The sequence below is a fragment of the Bison bison genome, unplaced genomic scaffold (assembly GCF_000754665.1).
Source record: "Bison bison bison isolate TAMUID 2011002044 unplaced genomic scaffold, Bison_UMD1.0 scf7180017864464, whole genome shotgun sequence".
Classification (NCBI taxonomy): Eukaryota; Metazoa; Chordata; class Mammalia; order Artiodactyla; family Bovidae; genus Bison; species Bison bison.
In genome coordinates, this window is record NW_011495025.1 from 6,944,721 (window position 1) to 6,962,071 (window position 17,351).

Here is a 17,351-nt window from a genome sequence, read left to right on the forward strand (position 1 = left end):
GAGAATAAACTCATCCTTCTTAATCCTAATTATGGTGACTTAATTTAACCAAGGCCCATGGAGAGAGAGAGTGTGAAAGTAGTTAACTGACCCCTAGCCCCACCCACACTCATGACACACAAAAAGAAGTAAAGTCTTAAGGCTTATTCGGGTACCTATCATTTTGTGCAACCTGAAACTACTTAATATATACAAACAAATGGGTTCAAACCTAGGTTTGGACTGAATATCTAACACTTTCTTCAATTATATTTCTTTCCTAGGACAGCCAAGTCATCTCCTATGAGATCCACTGTATCTCTATGGACTCTATTTAGCACTTAGTGAATGTTGAATATGCCTTAAGCAAAGTAGAATCTATTTCATTTTGTTAGGAACAAATAACCATACTCTGTTCAGCATGTACAAAGCTATTGCTTTATTCAGCTGGGAAGCCGGGAAAAGGCTTCCTTTTGGAATGAACAGCAAAGATGTGCTCATGTGTTCAAGGCACTTTTATACACACGCATGCACACACACAGAAAAAGGAACATATTACGGTTACATAAACATCAACATTTTAATTTTCAGATCTCCCTACTTCTTCCCACCTCCCCCTTTGAAAAAAAGAAACATGTTTTTGTAACATTAAAAAAAAAACCAATTTCATAGAATATCTACATAGGAGCAGTTACTGTTACATTCAGTTATACTAACATATGGTTTCAATTCAGTAATTTTCCATTAACAAATATTTTTTTCTACCCACTATAATTCCCTCCTTTTCCTTAAGATGAAACAACTAACGCTCAGTAGAAATTTCTCATTAGGTTAGAAACATTCTTCTTTCTCAAAGTTGCTATACATTTATAGAACTTGTGATTCCATTAATGCTTCTATTTTTTGATGCCACATTGTATACAGCACTTAATTATGGAGAACAGGAAAAAGCAAAACTAAAATAAGGAAGGCTATATATATATATATATACCTTTAACAATCTATTTTCTGATTCCCTTTAGATGCCCAGCCAACCAGGATCACATACAGATTTCCTCTTAATTATAGGTGTGTGAAAAGACTTACTGGCCTCATACATTTTATGTACGTTGATTTCTATGTTTTGACACAAATGACAAAGACTCATTTGCAAGGCTATGAATGCTTTCTATTCAACCAGAAAAAAATATAAAGTTAGACACAGAAACACTTCAGATTGTATTAGGCTGAGATTTTATGCAGTCAAGTTCTTTAAAGTTAGAAGGGTTCCTAAAAAGTTTGCAACAGATGTGGAAAGTGCATGAATACTGCTCCAGGAAACATATAGATAAAATACTTTCATTCACTAGCATAAATGCTTTTCTTTCCTATTGGTCTTTTGGAATGTGTTTAATTTGCTACCAACTAAAGTCTAGATACCAGGATGCAGGAAATATATTCCCTACAGAGCAAGTGTCTGTTTAAACTCCATGTATGATCTTATAAGGCTTCTCACATGATGCAGTGGTAAAGAATCCACCTGCCAATGCAGGAGACGAAAGAGATGCAGGTTCATCTCTGGGTCAGAAAGATTCCCTGGAGTAGGAAATGGCAACCCACTCCAGTATTCTTGCCTGGAAAATTCCATGGATATAAGAACCTTGCAGGCTATAGTCCATGGGGTTGCAGAGTCAAACAAGACTGAGCACACACACACATGATCTTACAAGCCAGTTCATCTAGAGACAGCCTGGCGGGAGCCTATAAAATGTGTATGCTGTAACTGCAGGTCCAATAATACATCTGAAGTAGTGTAGGCTACTACTACATTGGTGGGTTACAGTCCACGGGGTTGCAGTTGGACAACTAAGTGACTACACACTGCTGCACTGCACTCCCTCCCCTCAAATAGGAACCCCTAAAGGGTGCCCTATGCAGGACTATCAATATAAAACTGGGAGGTAAATCCATAGTCCTACCATTTTCTTTTGTCCAGTTATTCTATTTAATTCAAGAACCTCTCTGAAAATGAGTATTAGAGAAAAGTAGAAGGCAATGGCACCCCACTCCAGTACTCTTGCCTGGAAAATCCCATGGACGGGGGAGCCTGGTGGGCTGCCATCTATGGGGTCACACAGAGTCGGACACGACTGAAGCGACTTAGCTTAGAGAAAAGTATGCTCAGAAAGGTGTTATTAGCAGTAGCTAATTTACCAGTTTCCACAATGGCTATTCTGAAGGTTGGGTAACCAATGGGATAGTGGCCTACTTTTCCTTCCCATTAATAATTAGGTATCTAGTTAAGTCCATTAGACAAACAGAGTAAATTGTGGGGAGAACTGAGTGTGGAGAATAGTCAACTTATTTTTTTTTTGTAAAAAGGTCCCTTTTAACCAATTCTCTATTGAAGTTCTCATCTCATCCACAGGGTCTTTCAAAGGGAATGCTTGCACTGCACATCTTCTGTAGTTGAGTTACAGGACTCTTGGGGTATGTATTTAGTACTGGATGGTACTTTGGCTTCTGAAGACAGGGCACAGTTTGTCTGAGAAGACATTTGTTTCTCAACTGTGGGCTGTGTTAACTGTGTTCCTTTCTCATCTGGGAACATGAGAGGAGAATGAATGGTGGGTGGGTTTTTTATAGTGATGCAGTTAGGAGTTTGTTAACTGCCTTTTGGAAGTCAGTGTAGGAATAAGTAGTGTTGATGGGTTCAGTGCGGGTTGTTTCCTTAACTGTTTTAGTTAACCAGCCACAGCAACAACCAGAAACACAGGAATTAGGAATCTGTTTTAGGTATTCAGGTATGGGGGTGGCTCTACTCAATGTTCGACTTAACTGTTTGGTGGCAAACTGCAGCGCTCCATTTAGAGTGGCATGGTCTCTAGAAAGCCGGCTGGGACTTATAAGGGGCTTTTGAAAAGGTGGTACTCCACAAGAAGCCAGAGGAGGCCATTCAGGAATTGGTTCCAGTTTGGGTACACAATGGGAGCAATGAGAGAGTCTCAGACCTATCTCTCGAAGTATATGGACTGGTGTGCTAGCATCCAGGAGTTTAGCATGATATAACCAGGAATTAGGATTTAAAGGTTTCCAAGTTGTAGAATATTTTAAAAGGCACTTAACCTGCCAGGCAAGACTCTCAAGAGGTGTTAGGTTGGGCACCACAGGGTCCTCTTCTTCAGAGGAATCCCACTCTTCCCCAGAACTCTCATTTAGGTAGTTAGTGTTTTCTTCTTCCTCACTTTCTGATTCTGATAAGGGATCAGGAGAGGGATTTCTAGGACCCATTAAAATAGACCAACAGTATAGGAAAAAAGGTACCAGAAAAAGGTAACAATCTAAGCCAGCAAAACACTGACACTGGCAAATAAAGCAAAAGATGAGAAATTGTTTCAATAAGATTCACTTGTTTCTCAGTCTGTTATACACACATAGTATGCCTCTGGCTTGCGACACTGTACAGTTCTTCAAGATTATGTTGTATATTCTTCACTTACAAAGAAGACAGTTCAGTTCTCAGCACCAGTTCAGTGTGTAAAAGTTAGTCACTTACCAGTGGCACAGGTCAGAGTCTCTCCTTCAAATCCTGGCTACTGAAGAAAAGAAGAGGTCATCCTATAGACAAGCTGATTTGCTTAGCATGGTCTCAACTGGTTGCGATTTCATGAAGAGACACTTTGTGTACTCTTTTTTGTTGGCAGAGATATTGTATCTATTTGGTAATGAAAAGAAACTCAGTGATTGCCTTCTTTGTCTGCTGGTGCAGTAACTTTTGTGCAGGGGGATGGTGGGATGAGTTGCCAAGGATCTGTCTGGTGTGTAATGATCCGATGTTTTCCATAGATGGTGCAAATGCCCTTGGAAACTGTCGACTTAGTTGCTGGACCATCTGCAAAGGTAGCCTTAACCTGTGAATGAGAAGACTCCAGAAATGATATTAAAGCTTGAAAGCACTGGGTAACATTATTATCCATCTAACTTCATAGAGTATCCAAGCACACTGATGCTAAGCAAGAAGCCTTACTGGCTTTCCCATCTTCAGCACATAAACTTAGGCAGATTCTCCAACTGGGACTGGCTCCTACCATGACAAAACTGGGAAGGAGAGCCTGGGGCCACTTTAATCCTTTGTTGGTACATGCCTGGACTAGTTTGTTTTTTACTATGCAGTTCTAGATGGAAAAGCCTGGTAGGCTACAGTCCATGGGGTCGCAAAGAGTCTGGACACGACTGAGCGACTTCACCTATTCACCTAGACCAGATAATTATCTACCAAAGCAGATTGCTTATGCTCCAAACTCCAAATAGGGAGCTGTAAAAGGTACCTTTTTATCTTTAGAGGTGCTTCTTGGCGTTAGTTTTAGGAAATCTGTCCCCATTGTAGTTTCTAGATGTTAGAACTCTTGCTGGGACTCAGAGGTTGTGGTCCTATGACTACTCTACAGATCATGGCAGGTATAAATTTTAATAACAGCAGGAATTACAATGACTATAAACAGCTTAAATTCATAATTAAAAGACAGACACTCAGAATGAATTAACAAAACAAAATAAGATTCAGTAACATACTTTAAAGCAAAAAGACCCAAAAAGGTCAAAACCAGAAATATGAAAAAAGATGTTATCAGGTAACTGTGGACCAGAATAAAGCTCAGATAGCAATCTTAATACCCAATAAAAAATATTTCAAACCAGAAAATATAAGGAACAAAGATGGATGTTATAATACAGGTAAAAGTGAAAGAATAAAAGTGATATACTCATAATAAATGTCTACGAACCTAAAAGCACATCCTTAAAGTTTCTCAGGTAATGACTAATAGAACTGAGGGGGGAATATAAACAGAGATATAAGCATTCTGAAACAGTTAAAAATATTAATATGCTCTAGGAACTATAAAACACAAACACAGAAATATTTCATGCATTAAATTATAAAGCATAACTAGATTCCAAAGGGTCAATTTCATTTAGATTAAATTTTCTGACCATAGTGCAATAAAAGTAGCTGTTAAAAGTAATTATTGGTTAGGAAACTAAATAACTCATGGATTAGTAAAATGGATATCATAAAATATATTAAATATAAGATTGAATGGTAATATAACCATACAAGGCAAAATTTGTGGGTCATGGCCGAACCAGTACCTATAAGAAATTCATAGCTTTGAATATACTTGTGAGGAAATAAGGAATTTTAAATATCCACAAGTTAGGCATTCAAGATAACAGAAAAAAGCAACAGCAAAATAAGCAGAAAAGAAATAATAAAGGCAGAAATTAAATAGTGTATAACAGAAAAATAGATTAATAAAACTGAAAGACAGTTTTCTGAAACTATGAATAAGAAAAACAAAACTGGTGAGATTTATCAAGAAAGAGATTTAAAAATATTCCAAAAAAGATTAAAAGTAAAAACATAATATATGCTAACATGTGAAAACCTAGATAAACTGGCTAAATTCTAGAAGAATATAAAATACTAAAATTCATACAAGAAATAGATAACTTGAATAAAACAGACCAGTATTAAAGAAAGTGAAAAGGTAATAACTGCCTATTAAAAACACCACTCTCATAAGAGAGTTCCATTAAACTTCCAGGAAAATTAATACATATTTTATATTAACTGTTCCAGAAAAAAGCGAAAAAGCATAAAACTGATTAGTTTCTTTCATGAGGATAATAAATAATTAAATCTAGAGATGAAGCATTTAAGAAAGATACAGGCTCATTTTACTTGCAAAAATTTCAGATACTACCTAACGAAATGTAATAGTGTAATAAAGAAAAAAAGAATGTCATAATCATATAGAGCTTGAAAGCAAGAACATCTCAGTTTCATAAATTTATAAATATAAATCACTATATAATAAATATATATATATAATATATAATAAAACAGAAAAAATGAGATAATTTTATCAATTGTGGAAATTTAACTCTTCTTAGTTTTTGATCAATGCCTATTTATGACTTAAAAAAACAAAACACTTATACCAGATTGGAAGAGAAAGCTACTTTCTCATCATGGTAAAACTTATCTACCAAAAATTTTCAGCAAATATTATCCTAAATGAGAAATTTAGATATATTCTCTTTAAAAATGAATCACATAAGGGTGATCCTGATGACTGATACTGTGTAACAAAGTACCAAAGTCCTGCTGCTACTGCTAAGTCACTTCAGTTGCGTCTGACTCTGTGCGACCCCAGAGACGGCAGCCCACCCGTCCCTGTGATTCTCCAGGCAAGAACACTGGAGTGGGTTGCCATTTCCTTCTCCAATGCATGAAAGTGAAAAGTGAAAGTGAAGTCGCTCAGTCGTGTCCGACTCTTAGCGACCCCATGGACTGCAGCCTACCAGGCTCCTCCATCCATGGGATTTTCCAGGCAGGAAGTCCTAGTCAACATTATTATTTTTTAAAAAGGGTGAGAATTGTAAAGAGATAAAACTACTATTTTACAGATGATATGGTCATCCAAATTAAAAAAAAAAAACCCTAAGATATAAACTATTAGAGCTACCAAAAAAGCTCAACAAGGTTCCTGAATCTCTTTTCTAATTCACAGATTAACCTATGAATATTCATTAATTTGTTTATATAGCACTTACTCTTTGCCAAATACTATTCTAGGAATTTGGAGAACGCAATGGCACCCCACTCCAGTACTCTTGCCTGGAAAATCCCATGGACGGAGGAGCCTGGTAGGCTGTAGTCCATGGGGTCGCTAGGAGTCGGACACGACTGAACGACTTCACTTTGACTTTTCACTTTCATGCATTGGAGAAGGAAATGGCAACCCACTCCAGTGTTCTTGCCTGGAGAATCCCAGGGACGGGGGAGCCTGGTGGGCTGCCGTCTCTGGGGTTTCACAGAGTCGGACACGACTGAAGCGACTTAGCAGCAGCAGCAGCATTCTAGGAATTGCACAAATACTACTCATTGAAATTCTAACAATCCTGTAAGATAGGTACTTTTATTGTCCCCATTTTATACATGAGGTTTAAGCTACTTGTCCAGGGTCCTATATCTACAAAATGATAGGATTTGACCACACGCACTCTTAACTTCTATACCAGCAATACGGACCATAAAATATATTACATAAACACTTTCACAATAAAGAAAAAAAAAACCTCAGACCAAACCTATGAAGAATTTAAGAACTAATCAATAATATGCAAGACCTCTACAAAGAAGACTGTAAAATTCTAATCAAGGACACAGATAATTTAAAATAAACAGACATTCCATGCTCTTGGATGGAACAAATGAATACTATAAAGATAACTTTTTTCCAAATTAATTCATGCAATCCTCATACGTTAAGAATAAAATTCCATATATAGCTACACCAACTATTTAAACAGAAGAGTAAAGGAGGTTCTTGGTCTACAGGATATTAACACATATTAGAGAAGCTACAGAAATTAAAATAAGGTAGAGTTAGTATAAGAACAGGGCTTCTCTGGTGGAGTATAAGAACAAATAGTCCAACGGAACAAAGCTCAGAAATAGAGCCACATAAAACTTTAGGATATAATATAAAGTTAGCACATAAATCAAGGGGGGATGAATCCATCTAGCACATAATATTGGTAAATCTGGCTCATATGAAGAAAAATAAAAGTTACTTATATAATGCCACATACAAAAGAGGACTCATGAGAGATTAAAGATCTAATTGAGAAGTATAAGACTATATATTCACTAGAATATAATGCAGGAGAATATCTGTGATTTAGGAGCAGAGGACTTCTTAAAAAACAAAACCATAAAGCACAAGACAAACTATGATGAGTTCAATCACATCAAAATTAATCCTTTTTGGACTGAAGTAAAGACATCAAGAAAGAAGTTAATTACAAATCAACAACAAAGGTAGCAATCTCAATAAAGAAATGGGCAAAGGACAAAAATACCCAGTTTACAAAAGAAAAAATCCACAGGCCATTAACTCTATGTGAGTAAAGAGATACCACATTATTCTATTATTTTGGTAAAAATTAGGAAGATAGATAAGGCCAGGTGTTAGTGAGGGGACTGAAGGAATTCCTTTAGAAACCAGCACTATTGGTGGGATTATAGACTGGACTGAAGACTCTTGAGTCCCTTGGACTGCAAGGAGATCCAACCAGTCCATTCTGAAGGAGATCAGCCCTGGGATTTCTTTGGAGGGAATGATGCTGAAGCTGAAACTCCAGTACTTTGGCCACCTCATGCGAAGAGTTGACTCATTGGAAAAGACTCTGATGCTGGGAGGGATTGGGGGCAGGAGGAGAAGGGGACGACAGAGGATGAGATGGCTGGATGGCATCACTGACTTGATGGACGTGAGTCTGAGTGAACTCCAGGAGTTGGTGATGGACAGGGAGGCCTGGCGTGTTTCGATTCATAGGGTTGCAAAGAGTCGGACATGACTGAGCAACTGAACTGAACTGAACCTTTCTGAAGAGCAATCTGGCAGCACTACTTAGCTAGACTATCTGCACATCTCAGGATCCAGCAATTCTACTCTTGGGTTTATATAACAAAGAAAATCTCCAGAAAACCAACATATATTCTGAAGCTTCACCTTTGATGGTAAAGAATTAGAAGCATTCTAAGTTTCCATCCCTAGAGGAATGGATAGGTAACATGTGATGAAAGCACATTAGAAGTATACATAGCAACACAGATGCACTAAAAGCATAGGTTAAATTGCAGAGTTGGCCATGACTTAGCAACTGAACAACAACAAATGAAATAAGCAAAGCCAAAGTATCAACATCCCACTTATGCCATTCTGTAAGAATGATTTTCAAAATGAAAGTCTGTAACATCTCTAGGGTCAAATACATAGAGGTGGTAAGGGCTGGCTTCGTGTCAGTAATGTTCATCTAAAGAACATTTCTCTGGGACTTCCTGGTAGTTCAGTGGTAAAGATGCTATGCTCCCAATGCAGGGGACACAGGTTAGATATCTGCTCTGGGAACTAAGATTCCACATGCTGTGCAGCATGGCCAAATAAAATAAGAGAATATTTCTTAGGCTTCTACTCATTCTTTTATCTAATTTAGTTCTCAGCAGTGGCACACATTAGGGGCTTAGCAAGTTTTTTAAAAAAAATTAATGAGAGAATGGTAGAGCCTGTTATAACTACACAAGCATGTTTTACTTGTATTTTAGGAAGACAAAAATATGAAAATTTTAATATACATGTATGAGAAAGATATATAGACATATGAAATAATATTTAAAAACAGGATCAACAAAGATACTATTAAAGCCATACAAAGGGAATTGCTTGTAACTTAAACTTCATTTTTAAGAATACTTTAAAAAGTTTATAATATTACCTACTTCAATCTGAAAACAAAAAAATTATAAATGTATTGTAAGTATTTTATTGAGATAGGTTTTAGCTTTTAATTCTTCTGTCCTCATAGTTTTACTATTTTCACTCAACCAGATTCCATCTGCAAGACTATTAATTGGCTATACTTTATTGTGCTATTCAAAGCATTCTTTAAAAGGCTCATTCTACTGTAGCAGAAATAAGACAAAGTTTCTTTGAAGGCATCTATAAATTCTAGAGTGAGCCCATCCTGTTAACCTCTTACATTCCACAGGCACTAGAGTGTGTTAGTTGCTCAATCATGTCCGACTCTCTGCAACTCACATGGACTGTAGCCTGCCAGGCTCCTCTGTCCATGGGATTTTCCAGGCAAGAATACTGGAGTGGGTTGCCATTTCCTTCTCCAGGGGATCTTCCCAACTCAGGGATCAAACCCAGGTCTCCTGTATTGCAGGCAGATTCTTTACTGTCTCAGCCATTGCAGAAGCAGTTATAGGCATATCAAAACTGAATTACTGGGAAATCCCATGGACAGAGAGCCAGGCAGGCTACACTCCATGGAGTCGCAGAGTTGGACATGACTTAGCAACAACATGTATATGATGATAAAGTAACTGAACAAAAAACATAAAAACTGAATTAATCACTCTATATACTCCCATGTAAAATTTACCTTGAAAGAATGGTTTTTCTGTAATTTCAGAAATAGCCTTACTATACAAATTCTTTAGTTTGCTTAGTTTAATTGCTACAATTTCTTTTCCCCAATAGCATTAAAAGTCAAGACACAAATAAGCGAAAGGCAGTGAGTTTAACATAGCATCTTTTTAAAAATAAAGCCAGTTTTATTGAGGTATGATTGACAAATTTTATACATTTAACATGTACATGCTATCCTGAGATATGTATTCACCGTGAAATGATTACCACAATCAAGCTAATGAACATATTCATCACCTCACAGGTTTGTTTTATTTTTGCATGTGATGTGATGAGAACACTTAGGATCTACTCTCAGTAAATTTCAAGTATACATAATTAACTATCATCACCACAACGTACATTAGGTCCCAGAGTTTGTATGCTTTGGCATCTTCCTATTTCCTTTACCTGCTGCTGCTGCTGCTAAGTCGCTTCAGTCGTGTCCGACTCTGTGCAACCCCATAGACGGCAGCCCACCAGGCTCCTGTGTCCCTGGGATTCTCCAGGCAAGAACACTGGAGTGGGTTGCCATTTCCTTCTTAAATGCATGAAAGTGAAAAGTGAAAGGGAAGTCGCTCAGTCGTGTCCGACTCTTAGCGACCCCATGGACTACAGCCTACCAGGCTCCTCCATCCATGGGATTTTCTAGGCAAGAGTACTGGAGTGGGGTGCCATTGCCTTTACCCGCTAGCCACTGATAACTCCCTTTCTACTCTGTTACTGTGAGTTCAACTTTTTGAGATTTCACATGTAAATAGGATCATACAGGATTTGTCTGTTTGGTTTATTTCATATGGCAGAATGTCCTCCAGGTTGACCCATGTTGCTGTAAATTGTACAATTTCTTTTTTTTTAAAGATTGAATCATGTCTGTATATAAATGTTACATCTTCTTTATCCATTCACTCATTGATGGACTTATTTCCACATCTTGGCTACTGTGAATAATGCTGCAATAAACATGGGAATGCAGATACATCTTTGAAATAGTAATTTTATTTCCTTTGAATATATACCAAGAAGGGGGATTCCTGGATCATGACAGTTCTATTTTTACTTTTTTGAGGGATTTTCACATTGCTGCCCACCAACATGTATCAGTGTCCCTTTTTCTGTACATCCTCATCAACACTTGTTATCTTTAGACTTTTTAATAGTCATTCTGACAGATGTGAAGTGATACGTTACTGTGGTTTTTATTTGCATTTCCCTGATGATTCATGATGTTGACCACCTTTTCATATAGTGGTTGGCCATTTGCATGTGTTCTTTGGAAAATTTGTCTATTCAGGTCCTTTGCTCATTTTTAATTAGGTTATTATTATTAATTCACTATTGAATTGTATGAGTCTTATACGTTTTTTCTATTAACTCCTTATGGGATATATGGTTTGCAACTATCTTCTACCATTCCAAAACTAACATTTTTGTAATCCAGTATCTTTTTAAAAAAAGTTTTCAGATTATGTTAAAAAAATACAGAACAAACACATATTATTAAACCTCACCTCCACAGAGCTAATCAAGATAGTTAGGCTGACCTCTGGTGGCCAATGCCTCACCCTTCAGTAACTGACAAAATGGTAGGAATCTGTGATGAGATAATCCAATAAAATATGGTAAAGGAAATAACAGAACTGCAGTTAAAAAAGCAACAAAGGTAGCAGACACCCAAAGCATAAGGAAGCCTGAGCAATAAAAGGCTCCAAAGAAAAATGCCTCCAAATATTAGTTTGTTCAAACTTTTAGTTCACCAATTGATTTTAGATGAAAAACAAATGGTAAGTTCAGTGGTTCCCAAAGTAAGAATAGTTCTACACTAATACTGCAGCCACTAGCTCCATTTAGCATTTGAAATGTGGCTAGTGTAAAATAATTCTCAATTTATGTTGAACACATGTTGAAATGCTATTTTGGATATACTTGGTTAAAAAAAATAGCGCTCTTTCTACGTTTCTTTCACCACAGCTATCTAGATATTCTACATTTTAATCTACAGTGAGACTATAATTATCAAGCATATTCCATGTACTCTTAAACCTCTATGATTTTCCTCAGCTGATTAACCTAAAGTACCCACACATCTTGCCTTTTCAGAAATTAGACATTTTGATAATTTTGAAATTATGGGGACTCCAACTGCTACCATATTTATTATTTTAACTAGCATTTGAATACCTACAATATTTCAGGAATTAGGACTATGAAGCAAGGGAATGGATGAACAAATTATGGCATACTCAAACAATAGACTATTAGAGAAACCTATCTGTACCTCAGTTTCCTCTTCTTAAAAAGCAGAAAGTAGTTTCAAGGGTTGTATCTGAGGATTAAATGAAGTAAAGTGCTTAAAACAGTGTCTTGGCATAAAAGGTAATGAAATAAAATACAATTTCATGGCAAGAAAAGAAAAATTAAAACGTAAAAATTTTCTCCATTTGGGCCTCTTTCCTCCCCTTTAGTGTGTGTTGTGTAGCTGCACTAATCAGACCTCCTAGGAGATAACCTTCCTTCTCAATCTTGTAAGGGGTCTCCTATGACCTACTACTCTCTTCACACCCATAGATCTGGATTGTGTAAACTGTCAATCATGCGCTGACAGTCACCCTTCGTCTCCAAAACATATATAATCGTGTTTAAGACCTCTATAGGGCAGAACAGTCCTCAGAGCTTCTTGAAAGACTATCTCATGGGTTATAATCCTCAGGTTGGCTTGAGTAAAATTTTCCTTTTCCTTCCTAGATGAATCACTGATTACTTTTTCCTAGACAAAGGGTCCATAAGGTGTTCAGTTACTGTTATGAAAGTATCAATATGAATAAACTTCAAAAATAACAGTTATGGGAAAAAGCAGGTCCAATATGATTATTCATATAACGTTAGAACATGAAAACAATACAGTATACTTATTCATAGATTTATTCATATGTCATTAACACACAAAAGTTAACAGTAAATTAAGAAAATCTCCCCACCCCACCCCAAAAAAAAGAAGTTAAGTCCATTACTGCTGGGGAGGGAAGATAGTTCGATAGGAAAAAGGCGTACATGAAGCACTGTATTCTAATTCTTTAGTTGGCTGTAGTATGGAGACGTTGATTTCTACCTGAAATAACTCCATTAAAAAAAATTCGGAAGGCAATTTATCTTAATCTATACCCTTTTCCAATCTGTGTTTTCCTTTGTTGAAAACATTGCTCTTAGGTACCTTTGTGGGGCTTCCCTGGTGGCTCAGTGGCTCCCTCCTGCCAAAGCAGGAGATGCGGGTTAGATCCCAGGGTGGGGAAGATCCCGTGGAGGAGGAAATGGCAACCCACTCCAGTATTCTTGCCTGGGAAATCCCACGGACAGAGCAGCCCGACGGGCTACAGTCCCTGGGATCGCAGAGTTGGACACGACTTGGCGACTAATCAACATGCACGTTTGTAAACCAGGCCTTCAAAGCCTGTACATCTACATCAAGCTGTATCTAAATTAACTCGTGCCTCTCTTCCCCAACTGCCTCCCACATTTGCAGACTCTCCACCAGCAATTTCACTGTGGGGAGAGGTTTAAGTAATTAGATGTGGGCATTGACCAGAAGGACAACCGCTCAGAATTAAAAAGCGGCTCGCCTACATTAGACGACCTCGGAACATCTCCCTTCTCAGTAGAAGCCGGTGCGCTGCGCAGCACTCCCAGGCGCCCCAGCCTTCCCTCCTCCACGCATCTCCAAACGAACTCCTCCCCTTTAGGGGGAGCAGGGATCCTTCCCCTAGGCAGAGTCCCTGTTCTCACCCATGGAGGATTCTTTCTTCTTCCTCGCCTCACCCCCAGCCGCAAGACCCGATTAGGCCTAGCGCCACCAGCTCGGCTCCAATAGTCGAATCTCCACAGGGTTCGCACTCCCAGCGGATACCTCTTCCGGGGTAGCCAATGACCTTTTCTCTAGAAACGCCAAGCCCCCCTATTAAAACGGCTTAAAAGACCCTCAGCGCATGCGCCCAAGCCGCGATGTTGAAGGTGGTGGATTCATCTCTTCCAGCTCTCGCCGCTCTACGCACTCGCGGTAGTCTCGCGGTATTTCCTTCTCCCGCGGGAGTTGTTTGAACGCTTTGGCGGTAACCACGCCCTCGACTGTCTGCCTCCCAGTGGAGATGCGGACGGTGGTCCGTCTGGCCAGTTGTAGGCGAACGTGAACAGGCTTTGTCTCGGCCGGGTACTGGCGCCATGGGGAAGGAGAAGAGACTGCTGCTGATTAAGGAGGCCTTCCAGCTGGCGCAGCAGCCTCACCAGAACCAGGCGAAGCTGGTGGTGGCGCTGAACCGCACCTACGGCTCGGTAAGCGCGGCCGCCCGCGGTCCGGAGCCCCCCGCCTCTCCCCTCCCCGGCCTCTCTCCCAGGGGCTTCCCGCTACCCTCCCGACTAATCTCGCCACGACTCTAGGCTCTTCAACCTTTCAGACCCGGTTCGAAGAGGCCTACGGCGTGGACCGTTAATTCTCTGGCGGCGAATCTAAGAGAAATGTTTTCGCGCACCGGGGCGACCTAGTGTAGGGCTGCATCCTGGGTCCTGAACGCGGTGGCTCAACGGTTGTTGTCCTTCTGGTCACCGCCCACATCTAATTACTTAAACCTCGCGCCACAATGAAATTGCATCAAATCACCAATTAGCAAATTAATTGTTAGCACCAGACTCTTCCTAGTCACGTAAATACTGTTTGCTTCCTTTTGAATGAAGCCTTGAGACGAATAGGACAATGGATTTCTGGAAAATAAATTATCTTGAGGTGCTAGAAAAATTATGTCAGTATAATAGGGCTTGAGGATATGAGACAGGATGTGAAAATTGTTATCGGAAAGGGATTGCTGTGTAATATTAAGGGCTTCCCCTGTGGCTCAGCGGTAAAGAATCCGCCTGCAGTTCAGGAGCCTCAGGAGACGCGGGTTCGATCCCTGAGTCGGGAAGATCCTCTGGAGGAGGGCATGGCATTCTTGCCCTGGTATTCTCCAGTATTCTTGGCCTGGAGAATTCCATGGACAGCGGAACTTGGCAGGCTACAGTCCATAGGGTCGCAAAGAGTCAGACGCAACTGCAGCGACTACTCGCCCACGCACATTAAAGGTAATTTGGTAAAATGCAGACGCTGTTATTGATTTTGGATTGTTCATAAAGAAGCAGATTTTTACTAAACTGGTACCGAGGCATCATATGGAGAATTAAAGAGTGTTGAAAAAAATATCGGAAGAATTCTTTTCACTGTCAAAATTCACGTTTGTTTTCTTCCTGGGAGAAGTACATTTCTCTAGAGAGAGATTTGTGCAGATTTATTTCGATGGTTTGGATAAATGAGAGTTTACTAAATAATGATTTTAGTTTGTGGTAGGGCTGGTGTTTTCAGCGTTTTAGAGTAATGTTGAGAAAAAAGGATTTAATCCATGCAGTTTCTTTTCTCTTTCAGGTGGATGACAAAACAGATTTTCATGAGGAGTTTGTTCATTACCTTAAATATGCTATGGTGGTCTATAAACGAGAACCAGCTGTGGAAAGAGTAATAGAATTTGCCGCAAAGTTTGTTACTTCATTTCACCAATCAGATATGGAAAATGATGAAGAGGAGGAGGAGGATGGTGGCATTTTAAATTATTTGCTTACTTTTCTATTAAAGGTATAGGAAAACTAGAATTTCAGGAGAATAGTATAGAAAATTTTGCTGTTTTAAAAGGGCCATAGGAGTTTGTGCATCTTAGGGAATGAAATATCTGATAATTGAGAAATGTAAAGGAAATATTAGAGCTGTCGTTAAGATTAAAATGTGGACTTTTAAAAATAGCTCTGCATTAAATTTTTAATAACCATTCTAAGCCAATTCTTATAAACATTTGTTTTAAATGGGTTCTCTATTTTAGAAGTGAGAGTTCCTACAAAGAGGAATGAATATGCTTTTGTAATTTAGTGAATGCTTTAGACTATGTATATTTTGAGTCTTTGTGGTATGGAATGTGTATTTAGTATGCCTATGGATCAAGGTTTTTTTGCAAGTTAATAATGGTATGTGACTTGGAATAAATTTTGATTTGTTTCTGTTTTAGTCTCATGAAGCAAACAGCAATGCAGTTAGATTTAGAGCGTGCCAGCTCATAAACAAGCTCTTGGGAAATATGCCAGAAAATGCCCAAATTGATGATGATTTGTTTGATAAAATTAATGAAGCCATGCTTATTAGATTGAAAGATAAAGTTCCAAATGTAAGGATACAGGCAGTTCTTGCTCTTTCACGCCTTCAGGATCCCAAAGATGATGAATGCCCAGTGGTTAATGGTATGTATAGCTCCCTAAATCCTTTTTCAGTTTCGTTGATTTTGTTAAATTCTCAGCAGATGAATTTTCTTATTATGACGTATTATGGAAGAGTATAGTTCATATATATGTACACATATATAATATGATTTTGAAACATATATTAAGAAACATCTTAAACTCCAGTAGCCACCATCCAACTTAAAAAAAAAAGAAAAAATATCATCAGTACCTTTGAAGCTTATCTTAGGTCCACTCCAGTTCTGTCACTCTCCCTCTGAATTAATGATTATTTTGAATTTTTGTTTAATTATTCTCTTGCCTTTTGTTTGTTTGAACAGTTATACACGTGTGTGTGTTCTCAGTCACTCAGTAGTGTCTGACTCTTTGAGACCCCATGGACTGTAGCCCACCAGGCTCCTCTGTCCATGGGATTTTTCAGGCAGGAATTCTGGAGTGGGTTGTCATTTCCTCCTCCAGGGGATCTCCTGACCCAGGGATCATCTCCTGACCCAGGGATCATCTCCTGCGTTGGCAGACAGATTCTTTACTACCACCTGGGAAGCCCAACCACATGTATATACCTCTAAATAATGTGAAGTTTTTCTATCATTTTGTATGTTTTATGAATCATACTATATATTTCTGTGCTCTCAACATTATTTCTAACATTCATCCATGTTGATATATTTATTTGCTGACTTATAACATTCTGCTGTATGAGTATAAGACAATTATATTGTTTCTGATATTGATGGACCTTTTAGTTGTTTGCATTTTTTTCCCCTGTTAAAATACAGTGTTGTTGCTATGAACTTTTTTATACATGGGTTCTGGTGCACAATTTTTCTGGGATGTATACCTAAGGGTTGACTTGTTGGTATATGTCATGAGCTTTATTGGATAAGGTGCAGGTGTTCTACAAAACAGTTTATCAATTTATATTTCCAATAACTATAAAAGTGTTCATTGAGCCCTATCCTTTCCAATGTTTGGTATTGTCATATTTTAAAATTTCTGTTTATCTGGTTATATGTATCATGTCATTGTTATGCATCTTTTCAATAT

The 17,351-nt window shown here is 38.4% G+C and overlaps 2 protein-coding genes across 4 annotated transcripts in view; one reads left to right on the top strand and one right to left on the bottom strand.

Annotated features, from left to right (window-relative positions):
• Positions 1 to 17,351, top strand: part of NCAPG (non-SMC condensin I complex, subunit G) — a 76,990-nt gene that overhangs the window by 15,890 nt on the left and 43,749 nt on the right. The window contains exons 1-3 of one of the 2 annotated variants that reach the window (XM_010860211.1): positions 14,104 to 14,324; positions 15,445 to 15,651; positions 16,076 to 16,304. In XM_010860211.1, coding sequence (XP_010858513.1) covers positions 14,214 to 14,324; positions 15,445 to 15,651; positions 16,076 to 16,304 — 547 coding nt within the window. In that variant the 5' untranslated portion in view covers positions 14,104 to 14,213. Of the gene's footprint in view, positions 1 to 14,103; positions 14,325 to 15,444; positions 15,652 to 16,075; positions 16,305 to 17,351 lie in introns of those variants that run through there. The other variant, XM_010860212.1, reaches the window with a different exon arrangement.
• Positions 1,617 to 14,036, bottom strand: DCAF16 (DDB1 and CUL4 associated factor 16). 2 transcript variants are annotated; one of them, XM_010860213.1, is made up of 2 exons: positions 13,782 to 14,036; positions 1,617 to 3,869 (listed from the first exon to the last, which is right to left on the bottom strand). In XM_010860213.1, the coding sequence occupies exon 2, from the start codon at positions 3,247 to 3,249 to the stop codon at positions 2,599 to 2,601; it is 651 nt and encodes a 216-aa protein (XP_010858515.1). In that variant the 5' UTR covers positions 3,250 to 3,869; positions 13,782 to 14,036; the 3' UTR covers positions 1,617 to 2,598. The 2 variants fall into 2 exon arrangements, with proteins under 2 accessions (XP_010858515.1, XP_010858517.1); XM_010860215.1 differs by having other exon boundaries at positions 1,617 to 3,884.